At 45.1% G+C, this 20,438-nt stretch overlaps 1 protein-coding gene across 1 annotated transcript in view; it reads right to left on the bottom strand.

Moving 5' to 3' along the window:
• LOC126235103 (uncharacterized) overlaps positions 1-20,438 on the bottom strand; it is a gene marked incomplete at its 3' end in the record, with an annotated part of 217,158 nt that overhangs the window by 2,185 nt on the left and 194,535 nt on the right. Inside the window, exons 14-15 of the mRNA XM_049943837.1 lie at positions 16,917-17,032; positions 9,517-9,716 (exon numbers count right to left, since the gene is read on the bottom strand). Of these exons, the coding sequence (XP_049799794.1) occupies positions 9,517-9,716; positions 16,917-17,032 (316 nt within the window). The remainder of the gene's footprint in view (positions 1-9,516; positions 9,717-16,916; positions 17,033-20,438) is intronic.

Here is a 20,438-nt window from a genome sequence, read left to right as displayed (position 1 = left end):
GTCCCATAGCGCTCAGAGCCATTTTTTATGGAGTCACTGCCAAACGACACCAGAGGACGAGTGAAGAACAGCACCACTGGACAGTGGAAGGCCGGAAAGAACAATTTTCGATGGAAGTGTTTGGCTTTGGCGAATCCCTGGAGAATATTACCTACCATCATGTCTAGTGCCAACAGTGAAGCGCGGAAGATGCGGTGTTACGGTATGTGGAAGATTTTCGTGGTTACGTGCGGCCCCCTTATTCCTTTAAGAAAATGCTAAATGCGCTAGGACATGACCACGTACAATAGAGAAACAGTTTAGAGACTCGACACGGGAGAGTAGTGCATCTAGCCTTCCTTGCTTAGCCGTCTTGCACTTCCTGTCGATGTCATTTTTGAGACTTTTGTATTTCTTTTCACCTGCTTCATTTACTGCATTTTTATATTTTCTCCTGTCATCAATTAAATTCAATATCTCTTGTGTTACCCAAGGATTTCGAATAGCCAATAAATTGTGGTCAGAGTCTACATCTGCCCCTGGAAATGTCTTACAAGTTAAAAACTGGTTCCTAAAACTCTGTCTTACTATTATATAATCTATCTGAAACCTTAAAGTGTCTCCAGGCCTCTTCCGCGTATACAGGTTTCTTTCATGATTCTTAAACCAAGTGTTAGGTATGATTAAGTTATGCACTGTGCAAAATTCTACCAGGCGGCTTCCTCTTTCATTCCGTACCCCCATTCCATATTCGCCGACTCCTTTTCCTTCTCTTCCTTTTCCTGCTATCGAATACCAGTCCCCCATAACTATTAAATTTTTGACACCCGTAACTACGTATCTTAATAATTTCTTTTATCGCATCATACATTTCTTCAATCTCTTCATCATCTGCGGAGCTAGTTGGCACGTAAACTTGTACTACAGTGGTGGGCGTGGGCTTCGTGTCTATTTGGCTACAATAATGCGTTCACTATGCTGTTTGTAGTAGCTTATCTTCGCTCCTATTTTTTTTATTCATTATTAAACCTACTCCTGCATTGCCCGTCTTTGATTTTGTATTTATGACCCTGTGTTCACCTGACCAGAAGTCTTGTTCCTCCTGCCACCGAACTTCCGTAACTCGCAGTATATCTAACTTTAACCTATCCATTTCCCTTTTTAAATTTCTTAACCTACCTGCCCGATTAAGGGATCTGACATTCCACACTCCAATCCGTAGAACGGCAGTTTTCTTTCTCCTGATAACGACATCCTCTTGAGTAGTCCCCTCCTGGACATCCGAATGGGGGACTATTTTACCTCTGGAATATTTTACCCAAGAGGACGCCATCATTAATTAACCATACAGTAAAGCTGCATGCCCTCGGGAAAAATTATGGCTGTAGTTACCCCTTGCTATCAGCCGTTCGCAGTACCAGCACAGCAAGGCCGTTTTGGTTAATGTTACAAGGCCAGATCAGTCAATCATCCAGACTGTTGTCCCTGCAACTACTGAAAAGACTGCTGTCCCTCTCCAGGAACCACACGTTTGTCTGGCCTCTCAACCTCCATTACATCTACGGTACGGCTATCTACACTCCTGGAAATGGAAAAAAAGAACACATTGACACCGGTGTGTCAGACCCACCATACTTGCTCCGGACACTGCGAGAGGGCTGTACAAGCAATGATCACACGCACGGCACAGCGGACACACCAGGAACCGCGGTGTTGGCCGTCGAATGGCGCTAGCTGCGCAGCATTTGTGCACCGCCGCCGTCAGTGTCAGCCAGTTTGCCGTGGCATACGGAGCTCCATCGCAGTCTTTAACACTGGTAGCATGCCGCGACAGCGTGGACGTGAACCGTATGTGCAGTTGACGGACTTTGAGCGAGGGCGTATAGTGGGCATGCGGGAGGCCGGGTGGACGTACCGCCGAATTGCTCAACACGTGGGGCGTGAGGTCTCCACAGTACATCGATGTTGTCGCCAGTGGTCGGCGGAAGGTGCACGTGCCCGTCGACCTGGGACCGGACCGCAGCGACGCACGGATGCACGCCAAGACCGTAGGATCCTACGCAGTGCCGTAGGGGACCGCACCGCCACTTCCCAGCAAATTAGGGACACTGTTGCTCCTGGGGTATCGGCGAGGACCATTCGCAACCGTCTCCATGAAGCTGGGCTACGGTCCCGCACACCGTTAGGCCGTCTTCCGCTCACGCCCCAACATCGTGCAGCCCGCCTCCAGTGGTGTCGCGACAGGCGTGAATGGAGGGACGAATGGAGACGTGTCGTCTTCAACGATGAGAGTCGCTTCTGCCTTGGTGCCAATGATGGTCGTATGCGTGTTTGGCGCCGTGCAGGTGAGCGCCACAATCAGGACTGCATACGACCGAGGCACACAGGGCCAACACCCGGCATCATGGTGTGGGGAGCGATCTCCTACACTGGCCGTACACCACTGGTGATCGTCGAGGGGACACTGAATAGTGCACGGTACATCCAATGAAGCGTCGTCTCACGCGGTCTGCACGTCCAGCACGAACGCTGGTCCAACTGAGGCGCCAGGTGGAAATGGCATGGCAAGCCGTTCCACAGGAGTACATCCAGCATCTCTACGATCGTCTCCATGGGAGAATAGCAGCCTGCATTGCTGCGAAAGGTGGATATACACTGTACTAGTGCCGACATTGTGCATGCTCTGTTGCCTGTGTCTATGTGCCTGTGGTTCTGTCAGTGTGATCATGTGATGTATCTGACCCCAGGAATGTGTCAATAAAGTTTCCCCTTCCTGGGACAATGAATTCACGGTGTTCTTATTTCAATTTCCAGGAGTGCATATCGCTCAGGCACGCAAGCCTTCCCACCAACGGAAAGATTCACGGACCATGGATCCTATAGTTACGAAATATCGAAGCTTGTGCTACTGCATTTTACAAGGCAACAACAAGAAACGAGGACAGAAACTTTCAATTTGCAGCTGTCACAAAATTTCTTTACAAAGTAATGAAATGTTTGTGTGTTTTAATACCTTTTTACGAATTACCGCCTTCAGACCCAAAATACGTATCTCACTTCATTACACTATGCACTTATAGTCCTGTGGTCCATCTTTACGTGTATTTTGTGCAGTTTTATTTTTACATATTTTTCTCTACATCTGGAGATGGGTTTACAAGGGACAGACATAGAGTTTTAATTATCGTCTCGAAAAAATAAAGTTACATAATTAGTTTTTTGTTTATTGACACCGTAGTTCCGTAGCGCGCCGCTAGAGGAGCCACAAACCGGCCGGAGTGGCCGTGCGGTTCTAGGAGCTACAAATGGTTCAAATGGCTCTGAGCACTATGGGACTCAACTGCTGTGGTCATAAGTCCCCTAGAACTTAGAACTACTTAAACCTAACCAACCTAAGGACATCACACACATCCATGCCCGAGGCAGAATTCGAACCTGCGACCGTAGCGGGCGTGCGGTTCCAGACTGTAGTGCCTTTAACCGCTCGGCCACTCCGGCCGGCTAGGCGCTACAGTCTGGAGCCGAGCGACCGCTACGGTCGCAGGTTCGAATCCTGCCTCGGGCGTGGATGTGTGTGATGTCCTTAGGTTGGTTAGGTTTAATTAGTTCTAAGTTCTAGGCGACTGATGACCTCAGAAGTTAAGTCGCATAGTGCTCAGAGCCATTTTTAGAGGAGCCACAAGGAAGTGGCACAGCCCGTTGATGCAGTGGAGTATCGTGAGGTAAATAATCTTCTGCATTTGAAGGGGAAGAACGCTGCAACAATCTACAATGACTTGGTGGAAATGTGTAACAACAGTATACCATCATATGACACAGTAGCTAGGTGTCACAGTCGTTTCCAGAATAGTCAAACAAGTATGAATGATGAAGAACGAGGTGTCAGACTATATCTCTGTGGAAAAATGGGAATCGCAAACATGGAGGTTGGGTTGTTTTGGGGAAGGAGACCAGACAGCGAGGTCATCGGTCTCATCGGATTAGGGAAGGATGGGGAAGGAAGTCGGCCGTGCCCTTTCAAAGGAACCATCCCGGCATTTGCCTGGAGCGATTTAGGGAAGTAACGGAAAACCTAAATCAGGCTGGCCGGACGCGGGATTGAACCGTCGTCCTCCCGAATGCGAGTCCAGTGTCTAACCACTGCGGCACCTCGCTCGGTATCAAACAAGGAAGTCCTGGTGCTCTAAGTCCGACCTATCACAATGGAAGTGATAGTAGATAAATTAAAAATCAGTTAATGATTAGTTTTCAACATCTTGCACGACAGTTTGAACGTGATGAAGTTTGCAGGCAGCTGGGTATCACGACTCCTTACGCTCATCAAAAAAGGCCGCCAAACTGAAGGAGCAGCAGAAATGTTGCATCTATGTCAGACCAATGCAGATTGTTTTGGCCGCCTAGTCCCCATGAAGAAACGCTGGATGTACCGACACTGAGACATAGGAGCAAAGCGAGTAGTGACATCATGAGAATTCACAACCGCTCAAAAAGTCTAAAACCCAACCATCATCGGGTAAGGTGACGCTGAGTGTTTTTTCGGACTGCCACGATGTCGTGCTAAGAGGTTATGCTCGTAAAGCGACAATCGCCACTGGAGCGTTCTACAGAAAACTCCTGACGAGGTTATAGGAAGCTATCAACACTTAGTGTCGAGGGATGTAGTCTCAGCTGGTGTTGTTGTTCCATGGCAACTGTCCAACTAATTCTGCACAGGAAACAGTCACACAGCCTCACACCACATTCTGCTGACATGGCACCTATTCTCTTCTTCTTCTAACCTCGGATGACGAATCTGTTGCGTGGTACGAATGACGAGAATAATGAAGAGGTGATTTTAGAAGTGGAACGTTTCCCGAACGGCCAGAATACGGGTTTCTACAACCCAGGTCCACGCCAAACGAACCATCTTAGGAAAACGAGTGTTCCATGGAAGAGTGAATACACAGAGAAGGTCAAACACCATCTCCGATCTTAGTTGTCGCAACTTGGTTTTTCGAGGTGATTATTAAAACTTTATGATTACACCCTAAGCACCTAATACCTAAAACAATGAAACATGGCTTTTTGTGTTTAAAGACAGTGTGTGCAACGCAGTAACGTCTACACCTGTTGATTATACGACGGGCGTTCGATAAGTAATGCAACACAGCTTTTTCTCTGGAAGCAGGTTGCTTTTATTAAAGATTCCAATAGACCACATAATTCCCCACTCCCTTGGCTACAAAGTCCTGTTTTTCAACTTAACCTCCATTCAATGCGCCGGTCTTACGCCATCTTATTGAGAGGGCCTGTATGCCCGCATGTTGCCACTCTACTGGTTGATAAGGGAGTCAACGTCTTGCTACATAAACAACCTCACCATCACCCACGTACCGCTTCTCGCAGAGTGCATCCTTCATCGGACCAAACACATTACAGTCGGAAGGTGCGAAATCCGGGCTGCAGGATGGGTGAAGAAGAACAGTCCAATGAATTTTGTGAACTCGTCTCGGGTGGCGACGAACACATTGAAGTCGTTTCTTCAGTTTCCTGAGGGTAGCACAATACACCTCAGGTTTCTAGAGTTAAATTTTCACTCTACAGTGGAGTGTGCGCTGATATCAAACTTCCTAGCAGATTAAAACTGTGTGCCGGGCTGAGACTCGAACTCGGGACCTTTGCCTTGCCCGCGAAAGGCCTCAGAGTTGTTAAGAATTTCTGTTTTGTTTCTGGTTTTGATGAACCCGTGTTTCATCCTGTGAGACGATGTTAACGCGGAAGCAGTTCTGCACAGGTCGCCCTTCATTACCCTTTGTGTGGTATTCTGTTAGGCGGCGAGGAACCCACAAAGCAGACACCCTTGAGTACCCTAATTGGTGGACGTGTGCGTCAGCATTACCAACAGAGACGCCTACTTGAGCTGCGAGGTGCCTGTGATCCGTCGTTCACCTCAAATGAGTGTACGCACGTTCCAACACTAGAGGAGTCTCAGCTGTGTGCGGCCGGCTGGCGCGCGGGAAATCCGACAGATTTGTCCGATCTTGTTGGCATGAGTCACTGTGCGTTTGTTCACTGCCAGGTCGCTGTAGACATTGTGCAAGCAGTTTCGAGTATCTACGATGCTCCGGTTTCCCTCCAAAGGAAACTCAGTGACTGCTCTCTCCGTACCTCCGTTACAGACGCCATTTTGAAGGCTACGTATAGCGCCGCCACCTATCAGGACTTCCTGAAACTACAGGGGATGAAGCAGGAATATTCCACGATGTCCTACGACAAATTTTGCATTTTTCAACCGAAATTGGCCGAGGAAAAGAAATGTGTTGCATTACTTATTAAAAGCTCCTCGTAGATGTTTTAACAGCGGCTATATGCAGAAATATGATACCGAGACACGGTCTTCATCAGGCACACTCACATGCACTGTGGCACTTCTAAATAAGCTCGAGTACTGTGGTATGAATGGGACAGCGCTCAAATGGTTTAAATCATACCTAACTGGAAGAGTGCAGAATGTTGAAAGAAGCAGTTCACATAATATGCAAAAAACAGCCGATTTCTCAAACTGGGGAACAATCAAGAATGGGGTGCCGCAAAGTTCGGTCTTGGGTCCTCTGCTGTTCTTAATATATATTAATGACTTGCCATTCTATATTCACGAACATGCAAAGCTGGTACTTTTTGCCGATGATACAAGTATCATCCAACAGACAAGAATTAACTGGTGAAGTTGTAAACGATGTTTTTCAGAAAATCATTAAGTGGTTCTCTGCAAATGGGCTCTCATTAACCTTTGGCAAAATACAGTGCATACAGTTCCACACAGTAAATGGAATGACACCATTAATAAATAAAGACTTCGATCTGTAGCTAAGGTAGAATACTCAAAATTTATTGGTGTATGCAGTGATGAGGGGTTGAACTGGAAAAAACACACTGAAGATCTGCTGAAACGTTTGAGTTCCGATACTTATGCTATTAGGATTATTGCAAATTTTGGCGATATACATCTTAGTAAACGCCGGAACGGTAACTCAGCGTGTTCGGTCAGAGGGTTAGCTGCCCTCTGTAATAAAAAAAAACTGAGTTAATGGATCAACGACGAACTGAAATGGGTGTCTTGCGACGTCCGTCCCGAGCAGATACAAAGAACGAAGACGAATAAAATGAGATTTAAAAAAAGTAAATTAGCTTATTACGCCTATTTTTATTCTCTGCTTTCGTATGGCATCATATTCTGAGGTAACTCATCATTGAGTAAAAGACTGTTCATTGCACAAAAGCGTATAATCAGAATAATTGCTGGAGCTCATCCAAGATCATCCTGCAGACACTTATTTAAAGAGCTAGAGATCTTCACTTAGCCTCATAATATATATATATATATATATATTCACTTATGAAATTTGTTATTAATACGAAAGTAGTGTACATGGCTACAACACTAGGAGAAAGGATGATCTTCTCTACTCAAGTTTAAATCTAACTTTGGCTCAGAAGAGGGTAAATTATGCTGCCACAAAAGTCTTACCTAATAGCATCAAAAGTCTGACAGATAGCCATACAGCATTTAAAAGGAAATTGAAAGAATATCTGAATGGCAACTCCTTCTACCCATCAGATGAATTTTTGGATATAGTAAGTGGGTAATTTCCCCAACCCCCACAAAAAAATATTAAGTCTCATGTAATATTTTGCGTGATGTTGTGAGCGTGTGGGTGCTATTCTGTCATTCTGCGCAACGGATTAATCTGAGATATACCCTTTACCCTGTAGCTCCCGAAAGATGCAATTTCCACCCCCACACTACTACAGAAGTCAGACAGACGCTCCTAACGTTCTAAAGAGAAATGCCTGAAAAACTTCCAGCAATAAATATCTTCTGGAGTCGTCCGCTGTAAGGAAATGACACAAAAATATACAAAATTTCTTACGGAACTAGTGGGACACTTTGGTACTGGAGTAGTGCTAGTTAGTGCAAGAAAAACATGAAACTAACCAAAATTATTATTTATTTTGCTAAAATTCTGAGAAATCACAATTATTTCCGTGTTCTTTTCGGAATGTGAAGTTACCTCTCAAGGATAGGATACGCAAATGAAATTTCTATACAAAGTTTAAGATTGTTATTGACTTGGCAGAATTGCTGAGAGCTGCGCCTACTCAACTTGAATAATTATCCGTTAGAATGTTACCAGGTACGGTCAAGGCCATTGCGTGTGAAATGCAGTGAAGTGTAATGTTGTGGAGGAAATATGGGGCTCGCACGAGCTGTAGCTCACAACACCGTAAGCTGTGATGACTGCTGTCTGCGCCGCTCGCTGCTGACAAATAAGATAACTCTCGTTCTATCTGGATTGACCTTCGCCAATCAAACTCTCGCTACACCTTGATGAAGTCAAGGACTCCTATTCGCCCCTAGTCTAACTATTGGCGTGGTACACCGGTCAGATAACTAGTCCACAGTGATGCCACTCAAAATTCGCTCACAGGAGTTTAACTATAACTCTGTCCGTTCACACCGCACAATAAGTGTGGCGGCCAACACAGTGAACAACACTTAATTGTAAGGACTCAATATAGAGTCGCACTCCGATTCGCTCTTGACAGAGGTGCTCTCCCAGTGAAGTACTGAGGAGAGACTTGTTCCTCGCTCTTTCAGTACACGTACGAGCGCGCACGCTCTCGTTACGTGATCTCGCTCCAAGAGCGACAACGGAACGGCCCCTCTCCACGCCAGATGTGAAGGGGTATATCTTTCAGTCTCTTCCATTACTACTTCAGCTCAAGGCGTCAGAAATATCGTCTGCCAATCAGCATTGCTCTTCTAAAACGGGAGAATGACGTTTCGTTTAAGGCGACCGGTCCGGAAATCTGTAGCATCGGCGTTTGGCGTTTGCTGTCTCTCTGTGAAAACCTCTGAAACTGCGTGTTATGTTTGTAAAGAATGTGTAGGCTGGGTGCTCCCACACAATATAGCGGAATTTGCTTTTTAGCCAAACACGGGGTCGTTCTGCCTTTCACCCGGGCAAACGCTGTCTGCTCTACGGGTGGTCGAGGTTCACTCGTCCTCCGAAGGGACCGGCGTCCCGGTGTGCGGTCTGCCTCTCCCGAACTAAAAGCTCCTGCGACTGTCGTGTCTGGAATGTATGTGTGTACGCCAGCCTCGAGTATTTCAATCTCGGTGCGTATCTGCGATTTACTAGTTATTTGCATATCGTTTACATGAATTCATACAAGATTGACTTTATCTTATCGAATTTGGGTTCGAATGAAGCGTCTTGATGTGCGGAATATGATTGTGAGGGCGGAATATGTAAGCAGTGAAGGTCAGGAGACCACGACATCTTACAATGTAATATCTTAATATCTTGTATAGACACCTTTTATTAACCTGACACGTTCCACATCATTACGTATTCATGATCTATGGAACAAATATTAATGTAATCTAATCTAGTGGCGCCTACTCCATACTGCCTGACTTTCGTTCTGCGCCACGTACGTGAAAAAACACACCAACAGCAGGAGAGCCGAGCGCAGCGCGTCGGCGGCGCTCACCTGTGGTTCCCTGCAGACGCACTGCGCGCCCAGCTTGGCGACGAGCAGCGGGTTGGCGTCGCTCACGCGGCTCACCACGACAACCGGCGTATCGGGCGGCAGGCTGCCCGCGCGCCGCACGCCGCCCTCCTCCACGGCCGCCGGCCTCAGCGTCGTCGTGAGCACGGGCGCGGGCGCCGCCGTCGTCGACGTCACACCGCCTGCAGGAGTCACAGCAGAGCGTTCGTAGTCCAGGTGGTGTTGCTCAGGACCACACCGTATTTAACACACTACACACACTTCAGCTCACTGTTAGCTAACCTCACTTATCTTGCCAGTTTCTTAGTCTTTTTTCATAAATTACACTGACAAAAAAAAGGTGAGACACCCAGAAGGGAGGAAGAAACAAAGTGAAAGTTCACGGGCTTAGAGGCTATGTGATATTGTTTGAGTCGTTATATAAGGTCGAGTCAAATGTAAAACGAACTTGCCAGTATCACATCACTTATCTGTACGGTTGCGCCTCCTTTGCCCTGGATGCATGCACTGACTCCGTTGCGAAGCTGTTTTTATCATGAATAAGATTTTCACTCTGCAGCGGAGTGTGCGCTGATATGAAACTTACTCGCAGATTAAAATTGTGTGCCGGACAGAGACTCGAACTCGGGACCTTTACCTTTCGCGGGCAAGTGCTCTACCAACTGAGCTACCCAAGCACGACTCACGACCCTTCCTCACAGCTTTAATTCCACCAGTGCCTCATCTCCTACTTTTCAAACTTAACAGAAGTTCTTCTGCAAACCTTACAGAACTAGCACTCCTGGAAGAAAGGATATTGCGGGGACATGGCTTAACCACAGCCTTTGGGATGTTTCCAGAATGAGATTTTCACTCTGCAGTCGAGTTCCCTTTTCTTCAAAACATTCTGGGGATGTTTCCCGAGTCCGAGTCTCGGTCCGGCACACAGTTTTAATCTACCAGGAAGTTTCATATCAGCGCACACTCCGCTGCAGACTGAAAATCTCAGAGCCGAATACACTATTTCATCATATTGGGACAAAATATCACACACAATTGAGCATGCCCCCCCCCCCCCCCCCTCCAAAAAAAAATTACACTACTGGCCATTAAAATTGCTACACCACGAAGATGACGTGCTACAGACGCGAAATTTAACCGACAGGAAGAACATGCTGTGATACGCAAATGATCAGCTTTTCAGAGCATTCACACAAGGCTGGCGCCGGTGGCGACACCTACAACGTGCTGACATGAAGAAAGTTTCCAACCGATTTCTCATACACAAACAGCAGTTGACCGGCGTTGCCTGGTGAAACGTAGTTGTGATGCCTCGTGTAAGGAGGAGAAATGCGTACCATCACGTTTCCGACTTTGATAAAGGTCCGATTGTAGCCTATCGCTATTGCGATTTATCGTATCGCGACATTGCTGCTCGCGTTGGCCGAGATCCAATGACTGTTAGCAGAATATGGAATCGGTGGGTTCTGGAGGGTAATACGGAACGCCGTGCTGGATCACAACGGCCTCGTATCACTACCAGTCGAGATAACAGGCATTCTATCCGCATGACTGTAACGGATCGTGCAGCCATGTCTCCATCCCTGAGTCAACAGATGGGGACGTTTGCAAGACAACAACCATTTGCACGAACAGTTCGACGACGTTTGCAAGACAGCATGGACTACCATCTCGGAGACCGTGGCTGCGGGTACCCTTGATGCTGCATCACAGACAGGAGCGCCTGGGATGGTGTACTCAACGACGAACCTGGGTGCACGAATGGCAAAACGTCATTTTTTCGGATGAATCCTGGTTCTGATCACAGCATCGTGATGGTCGCATTCGCGTTTGGCGACATCGCGGTGAACGCACATTGGAAGCATGTATTCGTCATCGCTATACTGGCGTATCACCCGGCGTGATGGTATGGGGTGCCATTGGATACACGTCTCGGTCACCTCTTGTTCGCATTGACGGCACTTGGACGTTACATTTCAGATGTGTTACGACCCGTGGCTCTACCCTTCATTCGATCCCTGCGAAACCCTACATTTCAGCAAGATAATGCCCGGACCGCATGTTGCAGGTCCTGTACGGGCCTTTCTGGATACAGAAAATGTTCGACTGCTGCCCTGGCCAGCACATTCTCCAGATCTCTCACCAACAGAAAACGTCTGGTCAATGGTGGCCGAGCAACTGGCTCGTCACAATACGCCAGTCACTACTCTTGATGAACTGTCGTATCATGTTGAAGCTGCATGGGCAGCTGTACCTGTACACGCCATCCAAGCTCTGTTTGACTCAATGCCCAGGCGTATCAAGGCCGTTATTACGGCCAGAGGTGGTTGTTCTGGGCACTGATTTCTCAGGATCTATGCACCGAAATTGCGTGAAAATGTAATCACATGTCAGTTCTGGTATAATATATTTGTCCAATGAATACCCGTTTATCATCTGCATTTGTTCTTCGTGTAGCGATTTTAATGGCCAGTAGTGTAGATTCAGATCAGAGAATACAGCAATAACAAGAACACGAACATACTATTCTCTAGAACAACCAAAACATTTTTTCTAGACCTGGAGTTTATCAATGAAAATGTAGAGACCGTGAGAAAATACGTATATACAGTGTATGTACCAAAAAGAAAGAAATTTTTAAAAGAGATTTTCTTTTGTATACTTGAACTACGGTTCTGCTATTTACTTTTATTCTTTCCTGTGTTTTTCATTGCCTTCCAAACCGCAAACGCTCCGGCATCCGAGCCACAGTCTGTCAACGGTCTCGTCCCCGCACAACAAACGGCTACGTGACCCTAAATTCCTACATGGCTAGAACAGCCAGAGGCAGCGGTCATGTGTGTGTGTGTGTGTGTGTGTGTGTGTGTGTGTGTGTGTGTGTTTTGTGTATATGATTGCACGAATGTGTGTCTGTTTAGCTTTCTTTCTGAAGAAGGCTTTCCCCGAAAACTTCCGTGCACGTTCTTTGCGTCCTGCCTGTCTGCTGCTCAGCGAGTGAGCAACAGTCTATCCGCTTCGCAGTACAGTTATTCTCTCCTGAAGTTCGTTGTAAATAATCCACTGCACTTCAACAGGAACAATGTTGTACATAATTACAATACCAGGAGAAAAAATGACGTTCATTATGCCACATTAAGGTTGTCCGTAGCACAAACAGAGGTTCACAGTGTTGGAGCACAGTGTTGTCAGTGATATAAAATGCGTGACAGACAGCAGAGTAAAATTTGAAACTAAACTGAAAACATTTCTCTTTGACACCTATTTTTCCGTAGAAGACTATATATTATTGTAATGTGTAACTGGGAATGGGAGGAGTAACAGACTGTCTTAATTCAAAAAACCGAAAACAACTAATAAATGATAAGCGTATTCATGTTTTCGGGGCGTAAAGACTATTCCATAATATTTCGAGCGTGCAACCGCATAAAGAAGCAGCTGAATTTATGCGGCTGCACGCCCGAAATTTTATGGTACAGCATGGAGGCATATTTACAAAATAAATAAATAAATAAATAATGTTAATATAAGATGACTAGTTCCACATCATTACGAATTATCGTGCAAATGATACATGGAACATTAAACTAACTAATTAAATATTGTTATATCACGATATATGGCATAGATATTTCGAAAACCTCAAAATTAAAATTCTAAAGTAGAATGAAGCAGATGACCAAAATAGACGAACCGGTACACTCAAATTGTGATATGTTTGGTTATTCCTTAAAAACTGACAGAGTTACTGTTGGAATACTAGGCTTATATGTTACACAAATTAGGCTATCATTACTAAAAAAAATGACTTACGTACATGTTAAAGGAAAACATCCATTTTACGGGATCTAAACGTTTGAGACCCTTCCCTTAATCATATCTGTAGTATTACACAATGCTGGAACATGTTTAAAAAATTATATCCTTTTTTCACCATGTAAATTGCTTTAATTGGTCACACATTGAACGATACATCGTAGGTAAGGTTTCAAATTGAGAAGATGTGTAAACTACAGTGAAAATAATGCACTGACAATGTAGTAAAACAAGAAGTCTATTTGCATGCAGCTCTGCTTCTTTGACATTTCAATAACATTGTTCAACAATGAAAAATTTTCAAGATTGGAAATAGGTGTTTCTTATGTACTTCAACGCCCAAGCACGAATATGTTATTTGTTTTTATTTTGTAGCACCCTCAAGTTTAAAAAAAAACTTCATTACATAAGAATAGTTATAAAAATCGAATAGGTAGATTTCTTAGGGAATGCAGCCTATTAAGGCCGCCCTCATGACGCGACTACCGGAAAGTTTTCTTATAATTAATGTTTTACAGCATGACAACAGTGTGTGTGACTCATGGTCTGTTGTTGCTCCTGAACACCACATTCTTATCAGTCGTCAGGAAATGCTTCCTTTGCTTGGCTGTGCATTCACGAGTGTGAGTAGTGCCTTCTAAATAAACTTTTTGCTGTGTGTTTCGTTCTGTTTTAGTGGCGCTTTTGTGTTAGTGAATGTAGAATGTCACGAGATGTTTAAATCACACAAATAACGTTTACTACATCTGTGGGAAGTACACTATCAAACCATCCAGACGACATGTGACACCCGTAGTGACGAAATTGTACGATCTTTATTTATGATGCAAGTTAGGTGATGGGGACCGAAAATGGGCGCCATTTATTGTTCGTGTGAACTGTTCTTCTTGTCTTAATAGTTGTATGAAGCAAAAAGGAGAAATTGCAATGAATTCTGCTATTCTGATGATATCAAGGGAACCCACCAATCACGTAAATGATTGCTATTTCTGCATGATGAAAATAGCAGGGATGAAGGACAAGGACAGAAAGACTATCAAATGCCCCTCCATCAAGTCAGCTGTTCGACTCGTAGCGCACAGTCCTTCCTTACCTGTCCCCATTCCTCCAGACACATGGTCATTGAAAGTTGAAACCCAGGTCGAATCTATTACAGACCTGGAGAATGCAAGCGCTGATTTAGATTACGAAGAAATGATGCCACATCTTCTTACAAAATGATTTGAACCACCTTGTTAGGGGCCTGACTTTTTCTAAGGTCCAATCTGAACTTTTGGGTTCGCGTCTGAAACAGTGGAATGTACTAGACAAAGATGCTGCTTTCGTACTATTCTTTGACATGGAAGACTCACTTTGTTACTGCAGTGATGTGACTGGTCTGTTTAATGCTATGCAGATGAAATATATATCAGTGGAATGGCCACTATTCGTTGATGGCTCCAACACTAGCGTCAACGCAGTATTCCTTCACAATAGCAATGTATATCCTGTTTCCCCAGCTTACGCCACTGTTTTGAAGGAAACATTCTGGGGAATGGAACTTTAGTTGAATACTGAGGCACAAGTGACAAATCTGTACTGACTTGAAAGTAATTGGGATACTTGCAGGTTTACGATATGGGTATACAAAGCATTGCTCTTTTCTTTGCGTGCGGAGTAGCCGTGATCGGAAGAGTTTTTACGACAGACGACTTTGGCCTGCCCGCACACAAATGGAACCTTGATGGAAGAACGTAGCAAAAGTTCCATTGGTGAGTTTCAAAGACATTTTGTTAGCGCCACTTCACGTAAAACTTGGATGTATGAAGTAGTTCGTTGTTGCAATGGACAAAGATGGACCTGGTTTTATGTACTCCTCTGTGTCGAGTGAAGCCAAAGTGAAAGCATGTGTGTTTGTTGGCGCTCAAGTTAGACAGCTTATTCACGATCCTGATTTTGTCAAAGATTTGAGTCCTTTTGATCTGGACTGCTGGAATTCTTTCAAAAAACTGTGTTCTGATTTCTCTGGAAACAAGAGTGCAGGCAATAATGAACTACTACAGTCTTACCGTGATCTTGGTTGTAAGAAACTGCACATTCTTCACTCACACTTGGATTCTTTTCCTTCTGGTGCTCTTGGACAAGTCTCCAATGAGTATGGGGAAAGATTTCATCAGACCATATCTACACTGGAGCAACACCGTCAGGGGCAACGAGTAATAAGTATGATGGCTGACTACTGTTGACACTATTACAGGCTGGTAGTGCCACTCATAAGAGACGCAGCAGACGTCCGATAATAATTTAGGTATGTATGAAAACATATTTCACTGGCGTCTTATGCTCCTTGTGTTGATAAATTAGCGAAATCGTACTGTTTAAGCAACAGAAAAACCGAATACAAATAGACAGGGACTATCACAGTTTACAGAAAAACTGTGACGGCTGTGGAAAAACCAATGGCAGATTCATGTTCAGCAGGACGAAATACATAAGGATAACCTATTTTGGTGCTAGAAAATTTTACAAAGTTGAATTTTGTAGACCAGAATAATTGTTCACTTTGTTGATGTACACAAGACACGACGGCATGGCTTGCTCCTTTTCTCATTGAACAAGTTTATGGGCTAGCAAAGAACACGTAGGTAAGTTTTTTTTTTTTTTTGCAAACGTGAACATTAAAAATGTTCTGCATACGTGTTAAAAGCTGATAATCTAACGAACAAGAAGTAGTATCAGCAAGCATTGCTTTCGGAGTTCCAGTTTCATTTGCTATCGATACAAATACAGTGAAAGTAAAATTAAATGGATTACGAGAGCACATTTTTCACATCACTTTCTTGTCTTCGTGGTGTTCGAAATACATCAGCAAAAAATAAGTTACATTAATGAGGCTAAATGTGTCGTATTACTAGAGTAAATACTTACGAAACTGCGTTCCTGACACTACGTTATTCAAGTATTTACTACAGCAATTGCGTACACACAAGGGAAATAATGAACAAGAAAAATCGTAAGCGGTAGTCTGCTAATATTTTAGGCTATTTAAGATGTCGGCAGGCCCATCAACTCGCGCCATCTCCCGTCTTTTCTTTACCTCCAAGAAAAATACACAAAAAGCGACATCTTTGACAACTTTGGCATCCTTGACAACAAAAAAGTCCCTGATATGTGAAACCACAATCTGCTTCATCTATAATCAGATGAGTGTGTACTAGAAACTGTATTAAGTTAATAGAAATTCTATGAAGGCGTAGCAATGAAATATACGTAAGTACTGAACAGTCCACCACAAAGCACCCCTAATTATAAATACATTTGAACTCCCATATCATGTAGTCTACAGCAATATTTACATATTATTTTTATGTTCTTCTGTTGAACTACTGACGATGAGCATTTTTTCGATACTGGTCTACTAAATTAAAGAAGTACATGTACAATTCTAAAGCAGCCTTGTCATTATGTATACAAATAAAATGTTTTCCATCAGTGCTACAATATTTTTGTCGAACCACTCTCTCCACACCCTCCATTTACCATGCCACATCGTAGTCTCGTCGCTGACTTCGTGCAGGCGGTGCTCTTACCTGTACGCGACAGTTTGGCGATGGTCTGCGCCACGAAGTCGTCGCTCCCGGACAGTAGTCCCGGCCGATATGAGTCCAGCAGGGCGCTCGCCACCTCGTCGCGTGCCGCTCCAGACCTGAAAGGTAACCATAGGCATAAACGTTTAAATTTTCGTATATGTGACTAGGCTTCCTCGATCGAAATCTGATTGAAGATTTTTTTTTTTTTTTGCAATAACAGGCATCAATTACGTCATCAGCTGCACCAACAATGCCATTATGTGTATATTTTTATACATATTTATTTATTTTTGTTTTGAAAAGGCATTAATCTTTGGCATCACGCAAGTAGCACTGGTTGACATATTCGATAGCTGCACCACAGTTGCTCCACACCGACAGATAACGACTTTAGATTTTCCCTTTCAAGGAAGGGTTAAACAAGGTCATTCCATTGAGTCTGATCTGTTCTCAGCTGTCCTCATGTATGAAATCTTACAAAGCATCAAACTAGAATGACGAGCTTTTAGGAAACAGCGGTTTTTCAGGTCAACAACGCGTTCTACCAGTTGTACAAAACATTCTCTGACTTCTTGTCGTGTCTATTCAGGATAAAACCTCGAGCTTCCGATGATTTCCTCCATCGTCTTCGACAAGAGCAATTGACTGCCAAAACTGCTGCTGTTGTGGCATGTATAGCCCAAAGACGGCTTCTAATGGCGGAAATCGTCGAAAGCTCGAAGTTTTATGCTGAATTGACGCGGCAAGAAGTCGTAGAATGTTTTATACGACAGTGCCTTCACGAAAGACTTGGTTCGCGTTATACCAGTCCCCGCCTATGCCTCGTAGACGAAGATACTGATTAAATTCGCCTAAAGACAGACCAAAACCTCTACAGAGTTGTATAAATGACCGTGCTGGGAATTACAAAAAAGACTGAAAGAGTCAAAGTCATTTACGATCTGGCAATAATATGCCCACGTGGCTAGAAAGCAAGAATGAAGGATGGACAAATCTAGTACTACGAGGTGCGACAATAAAGTAATGAGACTGATTTTCTTTACAAGATGTGGCAACCCTGTAGGCTTGTGTAGGCACAATATCTTTGATCTTGGTCTATCAGCTGCTTCTAGTCCAAGCGGCACATCGATGCAACTGCTCAGTCGTGAGTTGTGCTGTAATAAGTTAACACATGTTTGTTCTCACGTTACGGAAATGGAACCGCATGATATTGCGCAGCGGTATGCCATTTCTTTTTGCATTAAATTGGGTGAAAACGCGACGACAACTTACGGTAAGCTTCAGAAGGCTTTTGGAATGGAGGTTATGTCAAGAGCTCAAGTTTTTCGTTGGCACAAAATGTTTAGTGAAGGCAGAACGAATGTTGAAGATGAAGACCGCAGTGGACGACACTCAACCTCACGGATGTCAACTTGACCAGGGTGCGTGAACTCGTACGATCTGATCGAAGATTATCCGCGAACATGATTACAGAACAACTGAACATCAATCGAGAAACGGTTGGTCTAATAATAACTGAAGATCTTGGTATGAGAAAGATTTGTGCAAAAATGGTCCCCAAAAATCTCACACCACAACAGCGAGAAACACGGAAAAATGTGGTAGCCGATCTGTTGGAGCAAACGGAAATCAGTCCAGAATTGTTGAGCCGTGTTATCACTGCTGATGAAAGTTGGTTTTTTCAGTACGACCCAGAGACAAAACGCCAAAGTTCGCAGTGGTGCTCAAAGGGATCACCCAGACCAAAAAAAGCTCGCATGTCAAAGTCAAAAGTGAAATGCATGCTTGTGTGCTTCTTTGATTCCAAGGGGATTGTTCACAAAGAGTGGGTACCTCCTGGACAAACAGTTAACCAATATCACTACAATGAAATTTTAGAAAGACTTCGTAAAAGAGTTCTTCGTGTCCCTGCAAACATTGCTGATAATTGGATTCTGCATCACGATAATGAGTCATCCCATACTGATCTGACAGTACCGCAACTTTTAACCTCAAAACAAATTTCAGTACTACCACAGCGACTTTATTCACCAGATATCGCTCCGTGGGACTTTTTTCTATTTCCAAGAGTCAAAACAGCGGTCAAGGGACACCATTTTTAAACAACACAAGGTGTCCAAAAAGCTGTGACGACGTTCTTGGAGGATATTACAGAAGATGACTTCCAGAAATCTTATCATCAATGGCAGAAGCGCTGTAAAAAGTGTGTGCAATCAGAAGGGAGCTACTTTAAAGGAGACAACACTAAACATCAGTCTCATTACTTTATTGTCGCACCTCGTGTACTGGAGTCCAAGAAACAAGAAGACGACCTATGGTAAGCCCGCCAGACATATGAGTTAAGTCGATGGAGTCACCCACCAGAGGACAGCCTGATGTCGCAATATCTGGGGACAACTTCCGGAAATGTATTTTGACTTGCATGTTTAACAGGCTTCATCACTTTGGTATAGAATTGGCTAGTGATTATATTGCGACGACGTCATGGTGTAAAGGGAAATACACTCCTGGAAATGGAAAAAAGAACACATTGACACCGGTGTGTCAGACCCACCATACTTGCTCCGGACACTGCGAGAGGGCTGTACAAGCAATGATCACACGCACGGCACAGCGGACACACCAGGAACCGCGGTGTTGGCCGTCGAATGGCGCTAGCTGCGCAGCATTTGTGCACCGCCGCCGTCAGTGTCAGCCAGTTTGCCGTGGCATACGGAGCTCCATCGCAGTCTTTAACACTGGTAGCACGCCGCGACAGCGTGGGCGTGAACGGTATGTGCAGTTGACGGACTTTGAGCGAGGGCGTATAGTGGGCATGTGGGAGGCCGGGTGGACGTACCGCCGAATTGCTCAACACGTGGGGCGTGAGGTCTCCACAGTACATCGATGTTGTCGCCAGTGGTCGGCGGAAGGTGCACGTGCCCGTCGACCTGGGACCGGACCGCAGCGACGAACGGATGCACGCCAAGACCGTAGGATCCTACGCAGTGCCGTAGGGGACCGCACCGCCACTTCCCAGCAAATTAGGGACACTGTTGCTCCTGGGGTATCGGCGAGGACCATTCGCAACCGTCTCCATGAAGCTGAGCTACGGTCCCGCACACCGTTAGGCCGTCTTCCGCTCACGCCCCAACATCGTGCAGCCCGCCTCCAGTGGTGTCGCGACAGGCGTGAATGGAGGGACGAATGGAGACGTGTCGTCTTCAGCGATGAGAGTCGCTTCTGCCTTGGTGCCAATGATGGTCGTATGCGTGTTTGGCGCCGTGCAGGTGAGCGCCACAATCAGGACTGCATACGACCGAGGCACACAGGGCCAACACCCGGCATCATGGTGTGCACGTCCGCATGTATGCCTTGCCACCCAACGTGCTCTAGAAGGTGTAAGTCAACTACCCTGGCCAGCAAGATCTCCGGATCTGTCCCCCATTGAGCATGTTTGGGACTGGATGAAGCGTCGTCTCACGCGGTCTGCACGTCCAGCACGAACGCTGGTCCAACTGAGGCGCCAGGTGGAAATGGCAT

The sequence above is a fragment of the Schistocerca nitens genome, chromosome 2 (assembly GCF_023898315.1).
Source record: "Schistocerca nitens isolate TAMUIC-IGC-003100 chromosome 2, iqSchNite1.1, whole genome shotgun sequence".
In the NCBI taxonomy this organism is placed as follows: Eukaryota; Metazoa; Arthropoda; class Insecta; order Orthoptera; family Acrididae; genus Schistocerca; species Schistocerca nitens.
This window is presented reverse-complemented; position numbering and strand designations above follow the sequence as displayed.